Source organism: Meles meles, chromosome 6 (assembly GCF_922984935.1).
Source record: "Meles meles chromosome 6, mMelMel3.1 paternal haplotype, whole genome shotgun sequence".
NCBI classification, from domain to species: domain Eukaryota; kingdom Metazoa; phylum Chordata; class Mammalia; order Carnivora; family Mustelidae; genus Meles; species Meles meles.
Genome location: NC_060071.1, coordinates 18,503,499 through 18,516,925, shown reverse-complemented (window position 1 = coordinate 18,516,925; position 13,427 = coordinate 18,503,499). Strand labels below are relative to the sequence as shown.

Genomic DNA, 13,427 nt, shown 5'->3' with positions numbered 1-13,427 from the left:
GGGCAGAGTGCACTAAGCTGCCCCAGCCCCTGAGTGCCCTGAAGCATTAATTTAAAGAGTGACCCTGTGTGCATTCCTGTTTGCACCTGATCTGAGAAACTCCCTAGGGCAGACAGTGACCTGCTGCATGGGGATGCTGCTTGATATTATGGGAGAGCCCACCTGTGGGTGAGCCCCTAAACACTGGCTCTCTGTGCATATTTTACCAAGAGGGATGGGGGAAGGATGTGGTCCTGCCTACCTTCTCCTTCCCTCTCTTCCTTTTTTGGAGAGAGCAGGGTTTCCATGGAAGAAAAAGGGATAGTGGACAATGACCTATTCAGCTGCAATCTGCTCAGACAGTGGTAGCTGTCCCCCAACTCCCTAGAAGGAAGTTAGCCTGTGAAGGAAGTTGGCAGTCTCCATCTGCCCTGACAGTACCCACCCGTCACCAGGGCCTCGGGCAGTGAGCCAGAGCAGAGGTCATTTTCTACCTCTGAGGTTGAGGTTACTACTCTTGCTTTAAGAATGGGGAAACTGAGGCTCATATCCAAGTCTGTAATCATCCTCAGGATATGTGTTGTGATGACAACCTTGAGCATAACATTTAGGGAAGAGAAGCTGATGGCCTACCTGCCTGGGTAATTTAGCCCTAATCCAGAAGGCCGTTAGCTACAATTTGAAGTGAGGTCTGAGGATAGCTTTGTTCTTAGAGGTGAAGTCTTAGTGAAAGAAGCTGACTTTTAAAATGGAAACAAGATGCTGCTTAGGGAGAGAGGAGAAAATAACAGAGCAGTTTCCCCTGTATCCAGCCTTTGACAACTTAACACGTTAAGATAACATGAATCCTATGAGCAAGGCTGTTGAAGTCTCCAGGTCAGAGTTTCTGTTTCCTTGGTGGAGAGGTGTAGAAGTGTAACCAGCTTGTGAGTAGAAGGACAGAACATCCAGGTGATCTGTGAGACCCTCAGCTGAGGGCATTTATGGTTTTGTGACTAGACATTCTGTTGTTATGGCTCTTCCCATGGATCATTTACTTGGCCTGAGCACCACTGTAAGGGGGCTCTGCTTCCTGAAAGTAGAGGAAAGCCAGCTTCTGTTGTCCTGTGGCTCAGCTGGGCTCCGTCACATCCCCCCAGGATGCCTCAGCCCAGAATTGCTTTAGCTCAGGGTGACAGAAGATGGAGGCAACAGGACTTACTTTACCAGTGGGAATTCATGACTAGGGCCTTTCCAAGGGGGTGTGGGTGGAGAACAGGGAGAGGTACACAGGACACAGAAGGCTTAGTATCTGATAGCAACGGCTACCTCCATGAGGATTTCTATCTCTGAGCTCCAAACCTAGGACAGTGGACTCCCAATATGTCTTGGGCCCCTAGCATCACATGGGAACTCACTGGAAATGACGAATCCATGGGCCCCACTGCAGCAATGGGTGACCTGCCCAGCCCTCGAGGTGATTCTGGCATGCTGGCATTGGAGGACTCCCACCCTAGGCAGTTTTATGTCCCTGGGCCTGGGAGATCTCCTGCCTACCCTAGAAATTGACTACTGGTCAGATGGGGCAAGTTGTTCCTTTTAGGCTATCGAGAGCACACAGAGCCAGACTTTGTCGGAAAGGACATAGCATCTTCATAGACTAATTTTATCTGACCAACCAAAAATCTGGTTTCTGAAAGGCTCCCCCACTGTGTCAGATCCACATCTAAGCCCACACTCTTTCGATGCTGTATTGGGCCTCTTGAAAGGAACAGATGCTGATGAGGATGGGGCCCCCTGGACTTGCCTGTGAACATCCCAGACCCTCAGAAAAGAGGCAAGGGCTAGTTCCCTGCAGGCCCAGCATGCCCCACCATCCCCACAGACATCAGGCCTTGCTGGACTCCCAACTGACTCGTTCTTCATCCCAGAAAAAAAGAAAATCAACTCCAAACATCACATTTACTTCAATTTTGGATGCCGTGAGGTCTAAATGGGTACTGGTTGGGGCTTTGCTGCTGCACAGACGTGTACATGTTCTTTATACTGTGCTCCAGGCGCCATGACAAGAGTCTCATGAGGGGTAGGAAATTGCCCCAGACCTGCCTTTGCTTGTGTGGGCCAACAACATCTGCCAGGGTCAGCCACGAAGACACCACATGCTGGTCTGGGCATGCAGGGGCTTCACAAGCCCTCACTTATGCCATGACTTTTCCTCATCACTTGTCTCTTTCCCACCAAGGTCCTTCTTTCAGGGGACTTTGGGGGAGAAGTGGTTTGCTCATCCAGGAAAGTGTGTGCTCTCTCCCAAGGGCCCTTCCTCCCACTGAGTCCCTGTCCCATTTCTTCCTGAAGTACCACCCATGCCTGCCCTTTCTGCTTCTGGGTGAATTCCTGCTCTGGCAGATTACAAACACACGCTTTGCCCCTTGTCCTGATCTCCCAGCCAGACCGTAGATGGCCTTCTGAAATCCCAGCACAGACTGTCCCTTTATGTTCCCTTTCCCTCCAGGTGGCGTTTCTCCTGTTCCTTTAGCTTCTTTATTCTGAACATTTATACATTCTTGCAAACCCAGCTGCCTTCAGGAGCCCTCTCCAGAAACTCTCCCAGTGATCGCCAGTCCTTGGCTGAGGATAATCAGGGGAGAAACCCAGCCATCCCAGGATTGGGAGGCTAGAGGTGAGGGACCGTTCCTGGCCCCGCCAGACAGCTTGTTGTGTGGCCTCAGATTTGTCAGGTGCCTTCACTGGGGCTAGGGAGGGAAGCTGTCTGGACAGAGTTGGGTGTTAACTTAGAGCATCTAGAAAGTGTTTAATCAGGAAATTCCAACTGAGGAACCAGACAGGGAGTGGGTAGCCAAGCCAGAGGCCCACTATTGCTGAGTGGGAGTGTGGTTTAAGGAAAATAGGAAGCCCATGTAGGAAAAGTCTAGAGCCGAAAGCACCTGAGATATGGGGAAGGCACATGTCAGGTCAGGGTGACATGAAAGAGGTCAGGGTTTAGGGAAAAGGCTGGAGCTCTGAGCACATAGGAGCAATATAGATGGGCAGCACACACACGAGGGGCTCCGTGGATTTGCTTCCAGGGCCTTTGCTGAGCATGCAGGTTGAGCAAAATTTTGAATCTCGGCTGCCTTGGATTCTTAGGCTACTTCATTTTATATTGAGTAGCTTGAACAATCGGCCAGCGGTCCAGACCCTGAACTGTGGCAGCTCCTATAATGTACTCCAGGTGCCAGGTATCCTGCAGCAACTGGTCTACCTCTGGGCCACCCTTGGGTGTCCTGCCCTGGTGACGTGTTGCAGTCTGAACCAGTTACCACCTGGTTCACCTAAATCTCCTCAGCCCTTTCAAGTCCATTTGCCTGCACTCATTCCTTGCCTGGTTAAAGGCCCCAGCCTTGCCCTTGGCCTGCCTTTCTATCACTTTGAACACATTTGAACTTTTCTTCTTTCTCCCCACCCCTCAAATGCTGCTCTTTTTCAGTTTTCTTAATGGTCATTTTTGGACTCAATTTGCTCAGCAATTAGCAGATCTTCAGATCTTCTCCGAAACATATTCAGTTATGCTACCATTTTTGGATGCGCAACAGTAATTTTCTCACAGTTCTTCCCTAAGAAAATGAAAGGATCCCAGGATGAGACTCTGGGAGTGTTGCTTAGAAGGAACACACATTCACTCTTCATGGGGCATCCCATCCTGGGGTGGTTCTCCAGGTGTGGCCCGATTAGCAGCAGCAGCAGCCGCCGCCTTGCCTGGCATCTTGTTAGAAATGCACAGCCCTGCTGGGCACAGGATCCAGCAGTCTGTTCTGATAGCCCTCCTGGAGAGGTGGACGCACATTCCTGTTGAAGAACCAGTGCAGGGCGCCTGGGTGGCTCAGTCGGTGAAGCATCCCACTCTTGGTTTCTGTTCAGGTTGTGATCTCATGGGTCATGGGATCCAGCCCCTCATTAGGCTCCACACTCAGCAGGGAGTCTGCTTGAGAGTCTCTCTTTCTGCCCCTCCCCCTACTTATGCTCACTGGCTTGCTCGCTGGCAAATAAATAAATCTTTAAAAAAAAAAAAAAACCAGCACTACCATCACAAAGCATGTGGATTCTGATTAAGTTGTGAGCCATGGGGCCAAGAGGAAGTTGCTGTAGGAATGGGTACAAGGAGAGAGGCACCTTGCTAGCCCCCCCCCCAAGCATAGTGGGAAGGAGCAAAATCACCTTGGCCTGAGTTAATCTGGCTGTTGACCCCTTTATGCCTTGAAGCACCAATCCCTAATGCAGGGTGATGAGGAAACTCGGTCTTGTTCTGGAAGTATTCACTTCAGGGGCAAAAGTGGAGAGGGGAGTTTTAGCAATTTAACTACTGAACAATTAAATACTCTGTGTTCACCATAATATAAAGCTAGGTATGTTGTTTTGCAGAGTATAAAACCCACGCATTTGTTTTTGAAGGGAGAACAGGAGTTTATATCTTTTTCCTACACTTCATAAACTGACTTGGGCTGTGCTGCCCGGAGCCACTCAGGGTCAAGCTACTCTTCTCTGACCGCACCCAGGCCTTTTTGAAAGGTTTGGGAGACAGGGGTCTTCTTGGGCTAGGTCTTAACAGAGAAATGGAGGGGGGGGGGGGGCTCATTCCCAGCCATGTCTCAGTGAGCTCTGGGCTTCCTGACCTCAACAGAAAAGTCAGGGTGGTTGCTCCAGACTGTTCTGCTGGCTATTCCAACCAAGACAGAGGTTGCCCCATGCAGCCCCAAGGGAAATGTGAATCCAGTGAAGTTGTGGCCGCCCTGGAAGGTATGTGGGAGTCAGAGGCTGGCCAACTGGCGTCGGCCTCAGCCAGCACTCGAGAGGGGGAGGCTTCCAGCCTCAGTGGGACTTCTGAGGACTTTTTTGCCTTCACACCCCCCTCTTCTCTAACAAATAATTTAAAAATATGTATGACAACTATGTGGATATAAAGACAGATAGACTACGAGCTAGATTCTATTCTTTTTTTTTTTTCTCTTCTGAATTTAAAATATTTTCTCTGGCTTCTGAAAGTACGGTGGGCCCCAGGCACCATGCTTGCTGAGCCTAGTGGAGAAGTCAGTGCTGCTGAGATCCTCTTTGAAAATCCCTCCGAGTCTTAAACCCAGAATAACCCAGCCCTTTGGTCATTCAGAAAATTGGCTGTGATGGCATCATCGGGTCCGCGGCCAAGGAAGACCGGTGTGGAGTCTGCAGTGGGGACGGCAAGACATGCCGAGTGGTGAAGGGCGACTTCAGCCACTCGCGGGGCACAGGTGAGTGTGAAGCCCAAGGGCAAGGCGACCCTGGCCTTTCCAAGGGGGGAGGATGGGTGAGGGGGAGACCCAAGGGCTTACTGCAAGTGCAAGACAGCCTACGGTATTTATATATTTTATTCCCTTTGCACAAAGCCGAAGATCACCTGCCTTCCCTGCACTTCACTGATAAGGGCTCGTCAGTGATAGGCGACCTGGTCCATCTGTGTGGCAAAAAGAAAACACATTAGCCAGAATATCTTGAGGTTCCTAGATGCGAGGCAAAAAGAAAACACGTTAGCCAGAATATCTTGAGGTTCCTAGATGCGAGTAGTTTGCCTGACCAACCAGGCCCCCTGAAGCTTCATGTCAGCCCATCTTCTGATGGGACACCTCGCCATGTTGTTTTCACCTACAGATAGAAGAGGTTTTCTCAGAGTTTTCTTTCAGTTAAAGTAGGACAGCGTTTACACAAATCCCTAAATGGCTCATAAAGCCATTTCTCCCTGGAAGTCTGAGTTGCCACTGCTGATTGTAAATGCAAAGTAGGGGAGTCTCCTGTAGGACCCCCCACAAAGCTGTGCTCAGGAGAAGACCGTCAAAGTTCAGCTGATGGGTCTTTCTGCTTGAACACCTGCACAGCTATAAGCTGCTTTGCCCAGAGGTGGGAGATGGTTTCTGATCGCCTGTACCAGAGAACAAGTGCTTATGGTGCCCAGGGAGGTATCTGGGTTGATACGTAGGAACAGGAGAGGAGCAGGAGGCAGGCAGGTCATCTGGGGAGAAAACTCTTCTGGAAGCCTTAGAGAGTGTCTACTCGCCCATCACCAAGAGCAGCATCACCAACATAGCTTTTGGGTGGAACTGAGCTGAAAAGCCTCTATTTCAATTTGAATGAAATTTTGGATAGAAGATTGTCAGTTCAGTATTAACCCCACAAGAGAACAAAATCATGGGCAGGCCTCTCGGTGTTGGGTCCGTGGTCAAAGGAATGAGACTGATACAAAGTGAAGGTCAAGCAAATCTTTATTTCACGCCAAGCATCGAGAATCAAACTGACCGGCCAGGGCCATCTCTTGCAAAGAGGTGACAACTCTCTGCCTTAAGGAGTAGCTTTTAAGGGCAAAGGCCATGTGGTTGGGCCTGGCCACGCATAGGCGGCCAATGAGATTATAACAGAGAGAAAGCTGCACAGTCCTGTTAGGTCACACATAAGTGACCAACTGAATCACAGTTTACCCTGTAGTAGATATTTGAACTAGCCTATAACCTTGGTCAGAATGAGCATCCAAAAGGCATCCAAAGGGCGGGGCCCATGCTCCTTGGTAGGTAGGAGACAGTATGCTCCCCCACTGATTGAATACCTCCACCTGGCCTGACCCACCCTTGTATTTGGGCTTTGCTACCTGAGACTAGTTTCTGGGACTTGTTTTAAGTAAGTCCCCTGGGAGAAGGGCGGGCAGGGCCAGTTTAAGTTTTACTGTATAAACAACAAAGTCATTATTTAACCTGATGGCATTGCTCTGGCTAAATAGGCACTTACAACGGAACACAGGCCCCTGGGACTGACGCGGAAAGGAAAATTCTGTGTATGTTCCCCAGTCTCTATATGAATGGGAGACCTGGTCTAGAGGAAACATTCCTTCTCGATAACTTGCAGAAACGGTAACCTATTGCACAAGCATTTTGCAGGATCTTGTAAAAGCAAAACCAAAGGCCAGTGCAAGCACAAAATTTTAATTTTTTTTTTTTTAAAGATTTTATTTATTTATTTGACAGACAGAGATCACAAGCAGGCAGAGAGGCAGAGAGAGAGAGGAGGAAGCAGGCTCCCTGCTGAGCAGAGAACCCGATGCGGGGCTCGATCCCAGGACCCTGGGATCATGACCTGAGCTGAAGGCAGAGGCTTTAACCCACTGAGCCACCCAGGTGCCCCACAAAAAAAAAGTGACATTTCAGGCCAGGTTTCTGGATTTTAAAGACAGGTGCCCAGCCTGTGCAATAGGAAATATGTGAGAATCTGCCTGCCACATGGATCCTGAGATAAACTGAGGAAGGAAACACTAGAGCAAGTCGGTTTGGGGGAACGTACCCTCCAAAGTTGCATCATCCAGGACAGTCGCCACAGGCCACTTTGGTCTATTCAAATTTTAATTACAGTTTAAATTTAAATTTAAAATTCAGCCCTCAGTCCCACTAGCCACATTTCAACTGCTCCGTGATCCCCTGTGGCTTGGGGCTCCTGTGCCAGACAGCCCAGAGAGAGAATGTTTCCATCACTGCAGAAAATTCTGGAACAACACTGCACTGGAGCTTTGGTGATTTCTATGTATTTTGACATGTCTGCGGCCACTTCCGCTATTTGGGTCCCAGCTCCAGGTTGCCATGAGACTTTGACCTTGCCTAATGTGCCAGCAAGGGGAGCGAGGAACAAAAACCTCTGCAGTTGGCAAGTTTGACTTTTTGATTTAAAAAAAAAAAAAAAGCATTAGAACCCTTTATTTAAGTCAAATGTGTGAGCTCCGATCAACTGAACTGACCACAGTTGCTCCCTTCTGTGGAAGGTGGGTTGAGCACAAACACACCCACTCTTGCCCCTGGGCAATTCACGAGAACACCAAGGCCCTTTCTGCCACGGGTCTTTGAAAACCTCCACTGCAGGCAACATAGCAGATCACTTCCAAGAGTCCTGATGGAGCAGAAAATGTTCTCTCTTTCCTACCCCTCCCCTCCCCTTGTTAACCTTTGATCTCAACAGGAGTAAATCCATTCTCCCAGTTATAGTAAATTTTTCTTTTCCTTTCTCTCCCCTTTCTCCATCCTACCTGGTACCTGAGTCCCATCTGTGCAAGGGAGGAAGGTGAGCAGGAATGTGCAGCATTCCTCCTAGGGTGGTCAGGATTCTGGGGCTCAGGCAGCGAGTCCCTCCTGAAGGGACAGATTGCCATTGGAAGCCTCTTGGGGGTAGCTGTCCCCACCCTGGCTTGTGGTGTTATGCTTCCTTCCAGCTTCTGGGGCACAGAAGTCTTAGAGATGTGGTTTTGGAGTATAGGTGAGGTTCAGTGGGGTGAGGTCCAGAGCTGATGACCAAGAAAGAATTTTTGAGACATTTTTGTTGCAAAATGGTGGTTTTATTAAAGCACGTGGACAGGACCCATGGGCAGAAAAAGCCGCCACACCGGGGTCTTGAGTGTCTGATTAGATACTCAGGAGCTGGAGGAGCTAAGGGAAAGGAAGATTTCAAAAGGACTTTCATATGCTAAAGACGGCTAACCTATAAGATACCAGAGTCCTTGCCATTGTCAAGTTCAGGTTGTCTTCCCTTCTAGCAAGGTATTAACATTTAGTTGGGAGATTCCTGGAAGAATATCCCACAGATCCCACCCAGGAGTGTGCGGTTGAGGGGAAGTTGCAGGTGTCAGCTTATGTTTCCTCCTCAGCTAGCCTTCTGCTCCCTCATCATTAACAAACCTTCCAAGAAAGATAAGCACAGTTCAGCTTCTCCCACCTGGAAATTTCTGTCCTTCCAAGCAGTTGGCCAAATGTCACATCTTTGTTTTAAAGTCTGAAGCCAGTTACTTCCAAATCTTCACCATTGGATTCTGTGAGCAGAAGCTCCTATCAGTGTGGATTCTTCTTCCCGAGGCTCACTCACACATGAATGAATCACTGTTTAATAGCGTTTCATCAAATGCAAACCCAACATTCTGGAATGTACTTATGCAAAGATACTGACAAACAGTCACCCCATAAATATTAATGCGACACTACTAGATTTTAAGCATGAAATGTGCAGAAATAAAAGTTAACAGCCACCGAGTCTGTCACCACGGAGGGAGGGTACCCCCAGGCAAGCAGCTTGAGTCCACGTGTGAGGCGAGGCAGCTCAGTGGGGGCTGCTGTGGGGCCTCAAATTCTAGTGGGGCCCCTAGCCCAGGCCTGCTGAAAGGTGAGGGTGGTCCCTGAGCCTTAAAGGATAGGTAGAAATGAACTAATAGTGCCACTGGAAGAAGAACATATCCGGCTGAAAAGTTAAAAAAAAAACACAAAACTTTGAAAGGGTATAAAGCCCCCTGGATCAGGGAACAGGGGCAGATTCACTCATCCTGTCAGTTCAGATAGGAAGGTGACTTTCATCTCCCGGCATCTACAAAGACTGGGAGAAGGAGGAATGTCTTATCACCCTTCAGGGTGAATATTGGAAAGAAATGCCACACCAGAAAGATAACAAGTAATCAAATGCAGGATTTTTGCCCAGTTAGATGAAGTCCTGACCCTTGCCTGAACTCGCTTGGATTTGGTCACGAAAGTGCTTGAGCTGAGACTCCAGAGTGGACCCACACAGGCCCCAGTGTCCACAGCCCCCAGGAGGTCCCCTTCTTGTGTTAAGGGTCATCAGCAGTGAGTGGGGTTATGGCATTCTGAGTGTAGGCTCTTTATTACCCCCTGGCCTATTGACTCCGGACTTTGGAATAAGCGAGGTCCTCAGCAACTCAACTATGGAAAGAATCTTTTCGAATGGCTATTGTATTACGTCTCTCATGGATGGGCTTGAACATGCTCAAGGCTTTGGTTGAGTTGAAACAGCTGAGTTTTTTAATTTAGTAGCTTAAACGTTCTTGGTATGATGCCTCCACTTCATTCAAGTGTGACTGTAACTATTTTATCTTTATTTTGTGCTCTTCCTCGGTGCTGCAAGGGTGACTAGTAGCCCCTGCAGTCACCACGGAGAACCACCCATGGGTTCTAAATTGCTTTGCACTTATCCTCAGAGAGAACCTTCTCGAACAATGAATTCTTAAAAGGGAAGGTGACATGATCTATCCCTTTTGAGTGTGGATAGATCTGCAAGTCACGTATTTATCTTTAAAAACTCTGTCACATGCCACGTTCTGTTCTCTGGGTGTGGGGTATGGAAGTGCCATGGGGAAATTTACGTGATGACAAATAATGACACGTCTCACCACCGTGATTAAGAACTACAGTTTCAGTTCCTGAAATGTGCCTAGAAACCAATGACCGTGTATTTCTTTTCCTCAGTCAAGAATAATCTTTGTACGAAGGTGTCCACATGTGTGATGGCAAAGGCTGTTCCCAAGTGTTTCTCATGTAAGATGTTTATGTGTCATGCGCCGCACTCGAGGTGACGCATCTGGTGTGGGATTCTTTCCTCACTTCCGTGCCTGAATGTTTTCTGAGCCAAGTCAATGGGAATGAGTCATGCATGAAGCCATGGATAAATTCAAAGGCCTTTTGTCATTTCTGTATAATTGATGTTTACAACTGATTGCCCAAAAGAAAAACTATAGAATAAAACTAATTTTTAAAGCTATGAAAGGTGAAGAGTTATGAGATCAGAGACCAGATAGAAACTTGTGTCAATATGCCAAGGGATACATCTTCATTCTCCTCAGCCACACTTGACTCTTGGGCAGAAAAATGCTATGACTTGCCGGAGAATTTGCCACAGATGGTCCGATCTTCCATAGAGAAGGGTCTGTATCACAGCCTTGGACTTCCCAAAGGGCAGGGGATCACATCCTCCTGGTCTTTGTACTAGAGATAAGGTCACAGCCTTGTTTTGGCCCACCTACACCGATCTCACATTCTGGGAACTGAACAAGGGTATGAGTCTGGCCCCACAGCCTTCCCAAACAATGAGGTCTTTCCAGTGAGACCCAAAACAATCCCTAGGGGTAGACATAAACATAGTAGTAGTCTCATAAACAACTTTCTGTAAAAAAAAAAAAGGGGAGGGGGACTATTAACTTATACAAAAACTTCTCCAAGCATTTTATAAGACAGTTACCCCCCCAAAACAAACAAACACACACACACTTTTGGGTTTTTTTTGTTTTGTTTTGTTTACATGTTCAATACAACCTTGTGAAAGAGTCCCAGGCTACACAGCCAGAGTTTCACCTGCTTTCCATCACAGTACCTTACCAGCGCAATGGTTTTCTTCCTAAAAAAACAAGGGGAAAGTGTGTCCGCATCATCTAAAGGCAGGTGCACTTGGGGGATTCAGACGAAGAGTATTTTTTAGGGGAATGTGTTCATAGCCTGATGATAGTAACTATTCAGAAGACTTGAGATAGGTTTCAAGTCAACATCGCATTGACGTTCCTTTTGACTACTTGTCCCAACAGCAAAAACAGTATGTTCTCCTAGAAGGATGGAAAAGGCATTGAATGTTAACTATGGCTTCTTCATGAAACCAAATCATGTCCCTCTAACTGGATGGCTCCTGCTTGATGGCAGAGACTAGAATGGAAAATCATTCCAAAGATAAAGTCTTGCCTACCCTGCCTAAATTGTGACTTTATCTTGTGAATTCTTAGTGTCCATCCCCTTTCATTATTTTCCATGCCCAGTCAACATGTGGTACCTGGCATCGGCCTGAGGGGCCATCTGGTATGAGGGATGACCGGGTGCTTTGGGACTTGGTGATGGGCCTCCTGCCATTGCTGGCGACTTTCTATACCAGCCTCAGCATGGGCTTTGAGCTGTGGGTCCGAAGAGGGGTAAAAGGAGAGTGAAGTAGAGGTGATTTCCTTGGTCTCTGGACTGAACACCCGCCTTTTCTTTCAGGATTTTTCTTTCATTAGTTCTCTGCAAATCTTAGAGAGGTTACCAGAACCCATTCATGGCAGTGACTCCCCTGCCCTATTACTCGGTGGTCACCTGAGGATGAGCCTCACGTGATTTTACATCTGCCCCGAGCTTTTTATTACTCATCTGCTCTGCCCCCAGCATAGTTGAAAGAGGAGAAAAGACAGGTACCTTTTCAGTGTTACTACTTAAACATAGGTGTGGTGACCGTGCATTGTTTGCAAATGGCCTACCTTGCTCTGGAATGTGGAAAATGAGCGACTCTGGATCTTGGTGGATGCATCCATTACCCCCAATTTTAGCAGTTGGTAATGCTGACACCAAGGCTTATTAGTCACAAAATAGGAAGATTCCATCTACCAGCAGCTTTTTTCTGAGAAGAATTCAGCTCCCCACGCAGATCGTGTTCCCAGGTCCGTTTTGTGGTTGAAATGGAGACTCCTCCCCAAAAAGGTTTCCATCATGTTGACCCTGAATAATTTTATCTCTGTTTTTGGCACTTCACTGCCTTGTATGCTGAGGATCCAGTAATTCTTCAAACTCCCCCAGAAGGAATGCATTTCTCTAAGAGAAATTTGTGGTTCAAAGTCCATTGCTATAATCCTAAAAGATGTGTTCTGTTGTTATTTTGTTCTGTTCTGTTTGTTTTGTTTGGTGTTTAGTGGCCAGATGTTTTAAGTAGAAAAACATTTGTGAGAGCAGAAACTGTTTTTAATCAGAACCCCTTGCCTCCCTTTGTGAGGACAGAGTAGTGCCGGGACCACGGGCAGGCTGTTGGGTTGAGCCAATGTTGCCAATCCCTATGGCATTGGGAAGTGTATGGAAGGAATCACACTGGAGGACCACACCCCAGCTGGTTAAAATCATCCTGCCTGGGAATCAGGATCAGGGCATACAAAGTGAGACAACTGTCTTCAGCCCTCAGACCGAACTGTGTTTACATCTGAGTCTCCCTAAGCATCAAGTAGAACAGGAATTTGTAAAACTTCCGGAGCTGGATCTATAGTAACAATGCCCAGGCATTTGCTGTCAAGACTGACAGACGCTGCTAAACTTCCTAAGATGGCAGCTTGAACAACAAGTGCTTCCCCTCTTCCTGCGCTCACCTTGAAATGAATGAAAAGGAACTTATTAAGGGGTGCCTTGGTGGTTCAGTAGGTTGAGTGTCTGATTCTTGATCTTGGCTCAGGTCTTCATTTGTGAGGTCAAGCCCCACGTTGGGCTCCACACTGGGCAGGGAACCTACTTTAAAAAAAAAAAAAAAGGAAAGAAAAGGAACTTATTAAGAGGTTTAAGGGGAAAAAGGACATCTCATATGTACATGAATCTGAATAAAGAGACTTGGATTTGCTGCAACAAACGATGCAATACAAAAGCCCCCCCCCCATCTCAGTGGCTTAACACAAAAGTTTATTTCTTGCCCATGTTGTATATCCAGTGTGGCTAGTAGGAGGGTCTGCATGTTTGAGCCACTCACAGACCTGGGCTGACAGATTTTATTGTTCAGGTGCTGCCATATCACCTTGGCTGAAAAAAGGAACACAGCACATCAGGTCCTGATGCCCTTAAGACTCCTATGTACACATCACTTTCACA

At 47.6% G+C, this 13,427-nt stretch overlaps 1 protein-coding gene across 2 annotated transcripts in view; it reads left to right on the top strand.

The window, feature by feature from the left end:
• The window catches only part of ADAMTS17 (ADAM metallopeptidase with thrombospondin type 1 motif 17), a 346,546-nt gene that overhangs the window by 239,335 nt on the left and 93,784 nt on the right, over window positions 1–13,427 (top strand). For both annotated transcript variants that reach the window (XM_046010435.1, XM_046010434.1), the window contains exon 15: window positions 5,120–5,240. In XM_046010435.1, the coding sequence (XP_045866391.1) occupies window positions 5,120–5,240 (121 nt within the window). The remainder of the gene's footprint in view (window positions 1–5,119; window positions 5,241–13,427) is intronic.